Below are 3,482 nucleotides of genomic sequence, written 5' to 3' on the forward strand. Positions count from 1 at the left end.
AAGTACTGAAAAATATCTAAATCAATCATCTTGGCTCGAACATTATGATTGTAGAAAATTTTAAGATTTTTTAATTCCTAAAATAATATAATATCACGCCTCCATACTTTTTCTTTTTTTTCAAATCATATCTAAATCTTTACGTCCACTACTCTCCTAGACTGTAAAATTATCAAAAAAACCTTTTCCATAAGAAAGGATGAACAAAAAACCTCTAAATTTTAGTTATTCTAGTTTTATCAAAAATATTATTTTAATATTCCTTTCCCATTATCAAATTTCATATTTATATTTAAACAAATGACCTTTGAGACCCTCCCTTGTTACAGATCTCTAAAAAAAAAAATTACCCCATATGACAAACTCTTCTAGAAACCTGTACCAATTGAACGGTGATAGGGTCTATCATTACACTAATATTTATACAAAAATTAAAAATATAACTTCAGATCTAAATCAAACGGTAAGTGTCTCGCATGATCTAAATTGTACAGCCAGAGCAGGTGGGAGGTCAAAAGAGAGAAAAAAATCCGAATTGACCAAAAAAATCAAATGCAAAAGGAATGGAATGGGGTAAAAAATAATAAAAATAATGACCACCATATTCTACCGTAATGGAATTTATAATCTATTAATACCATTTACCCATTGTAATTTCTAATCTTTGATCCCTCGAGTCTGTAATTTACGGGGGTTTCATGATTTGCTCCCCGAACTTTAAAAACCTGTGTCCCATACAATAGAATGAAGAAATATTTGCAGGTTTGAGGCCCCCACTTGTTCTGAAAACCCTATCCTGTTCCTTAATGCCCGGCATCCATATGACTAAATAATTAAAATACGATTAAATTCAATATCCACACATTGCTTTCAAAGAACTGAATATGCATATTTAATTACAACGCTTCATTCTTGACCAAAATAATACAGAGACATAAAAGAGTTCCCATCCTTTACATGTAGGAAATACCAAAAATTAAGAGAGAAGATTTAGGAGGGGGAAAACAAGATAGCAAAGAGAGAATATTTCACTACCACTTGGGGTAGCCTTAACCAATACTGCATCATCTTCCTGTACAAAATCCTTCATCTTTTACCACAGATAAAGAAATTAATTCCTTCTCAAAAACCCAAATCATCTAAAGAAACACCTGATTGATCTTTATTTACATAAAGAGACATACTCTGAATCTTCGTTGCTCCTACTCATGGTTGTCTTCTGCGTATTTACAATCAAAAAGTGGCCGGAATCGCTGCCGGAAAATCGAGAATCACTGGAAACCTTACCAGGAAAAAGAGAATCAGCTAATAACCACCGCAAAAAAACTAAAATCAGTCAAACTGCCATCAAAGGACTTCCAAAGCGGATATGAAGAATCAAAAACACCAGAACCAGCTACTAAGATGCTGGCTCACTTCACGAGCTCGGAAACCCAGCCGAGATCAGGAGCTTGAGCTTCAGTCCTCTCAGCCATCGAGTTTTGCCTCGAAAGCTTTGCGAACAGCTGAGCCCGAAGATCCCTACCGGATTCGACCCTCTCGACTGGCTCTTCTTCGTCTGCAACTCCATTTCCAAAGCTATCGGTCCAGCCCACCTTTGTAGGAGTTGAAGGGAGGCTGCTAAAGGCTGGCCTGAAACTAGAGCTGAATCCCCCAGAAAACCTCCCCTGATTACCGGAAACCGCCATGAAAGCACCCGAGTTCGGAGAACCACCGAGTTGCAGATTTTTCAGGGAAGAAACCACATCGGAAACCGGGATCCTACGCCGGAAAATCTGATTTTCCGGGGAGAAATTAGCCGGAGAAAGGGGAGGCGAAACGGATGGTGACAGAGGCGGCGATAGGGCAGGAGGGGAGTGGACATGCGAAGCGAGAGTTGAAGTGGGAGAAAGAGAGTTCGAGAGAGGAGACGAAAGGGAGTTTGAGAGAGACGAAGCCTTGGCAAACAAACGCATAGGTGACCCATCATAGGACTCACCGGAAAACCTCGACACGCCGGGAAACCCACCAGATACAGCACCGGAATACCTAGGGCTTGGATTCTGAGGTAAAACCCTAAGCTGCTCCGGCGTGTGAGCAAAGAAGCAAACCCTCCGCCTGCAACTCGTTCCATCCTTGCATGGCTGGGTCCTGTAGCGAGCAGGGTGTAGCCAACACTCGAAAACACCATGAGCAAACTCGCAAGAATCACCCCTCTTGCAATTCCCCTTTCGAAAATCAGGACATGCAGTCCCTGAATAGTGAAACTTTCGAGGATCCCTTCTCCTCGCTTTCTCACCAGGATGAGCATAGGGACACTCAGTCCAGTCATGGCTTCTCCCTCGAACACATCGTCTCACCTTGAAATCATACATTCGGAACTCATCGCAGGAATACGCATCGATTGCAGCATTTGGTTCCTGGTCCTCATAGTTCGAGGGAAGATAGCGTTGCAGGGCAGCCATAGCGTCACTAAAGCTCGAAGAGAAATCATTTTCCGGCCGGTTTCCGCCAAAACCATAGCCTTCTTGACCGGACTGATCTTTCTCCGGCCTACTTCCAGCATAGCCTGGATCAAAATCAACAAAGGGGCTCGAGAAACCAGGCTTATACACAGGGGAGAGAGAGTCCTGAGGTATTAGGTTTTGGTGGTTTGACGAAATACCGCTTAGCGGGAGAGAGTAAATTCTTGTTGGGCAATTGGGCTCCCTCTCACTAAACAGTGACCATGGAGGAGTCGCCTCCATTAAACTGGTTCCATTCTCTTCACCCATAGTCTCCAAACATGCAATATCTTCTCTGCAAATTTATCAGTAACCCAAAACAAAACAAGCAAGAAGCTTTTCAACTAAATCAAAACTTTCAGAAATTTCAGAAAACACCTCAAACAACTACCAGAAATTAAGACCCAGAAGCGTTTCGAGTCGTGGCGGTTGCGGAACCCACTTTAATGGTGTACAAGTGATCCCATATGGGAGGCACATAGCCCAGAAATAACAGTTAAAAAGTAAGAAATACAGGGAACAGAAGCCCACAGAATTTCAGAGCTCACAACACCCACTTCCATGGCTTGACAGTGAACACCCACTTTTATAATGAACAAAAAAATGGGGAGGACAGAAAGAAACTTGTTAAGGAGCTTGAAAATTTACAGTCATGGCGGTAACAAATTCGAAATTCCAGAGACGTCCTATCAAAGGTGTATGGGGCACATCAAAGAAAGATCGAGCGAGGGCCCTGAATATATCACCCCTCGAACCAGGTCCTAACCATGGTGAACTCGAAGCTAACCATGGTTAAATACTGACCGCTCCACTACGTTAAAAATATTAAATAATTAAAAAAACCGGACGACGTTTGGTCTTGAGGCGGTGGAGAGATATTTACGCCCGCGAATTAAAAAGCATTAAAAAATGCTGGAAAAATATTGCCCGAAATCCTTTAAAAAAGGAGCGGTAATTATGAAAGCCGATCAAAAGGAGAAAGCGACGCCAATTCCCGTT

At 41.9% G+C, this 3,482-nt stretch overlaps 1 protein-coding gene across 1 annotated transcript; it reads right to left on the reverse strand.

Annotated features, from left to right (window-relative positions):
* Window positions 1–868: 868 nt before the first annotated feature.
* LOC18443532 (zinc finger CCCH domain-containing protein 20) lies at window positions 869–3,194 on the reverse strand. The gene has a single exon (XM_006853718.4). The coding sequence runs from the start codon at window positions 2,751–2,753 to the stop codon at window positions 1,413–1,415; it is 1,341 nt and encodes a 446-aa protein (XP_006853780.1). The 5' UTR covers window positions 2,754–3,194; the 3' UTR covers window positions 869–1,412.
* Window positions 3,195–3,482: the final 288 nt, after the last annotated feature.

This window comes from Amborella trichopoda, chromosome 5 (assembly GCF_054954075.1).
Source record: "Amborella trichopoda isolate Santa Cruz 75 chromosome 5, AtrichopodaSantaCruz75HAP2 v2.0, whole genome shotgun sequence".
Taxonomy (NCBI): domain Eukaryota; kingdom Viridiplantae; phylum Streptophyta; class Magnoliopsida; order Amborellales; family Amborellaceae; genus Amborella; species Amborella trichopoda.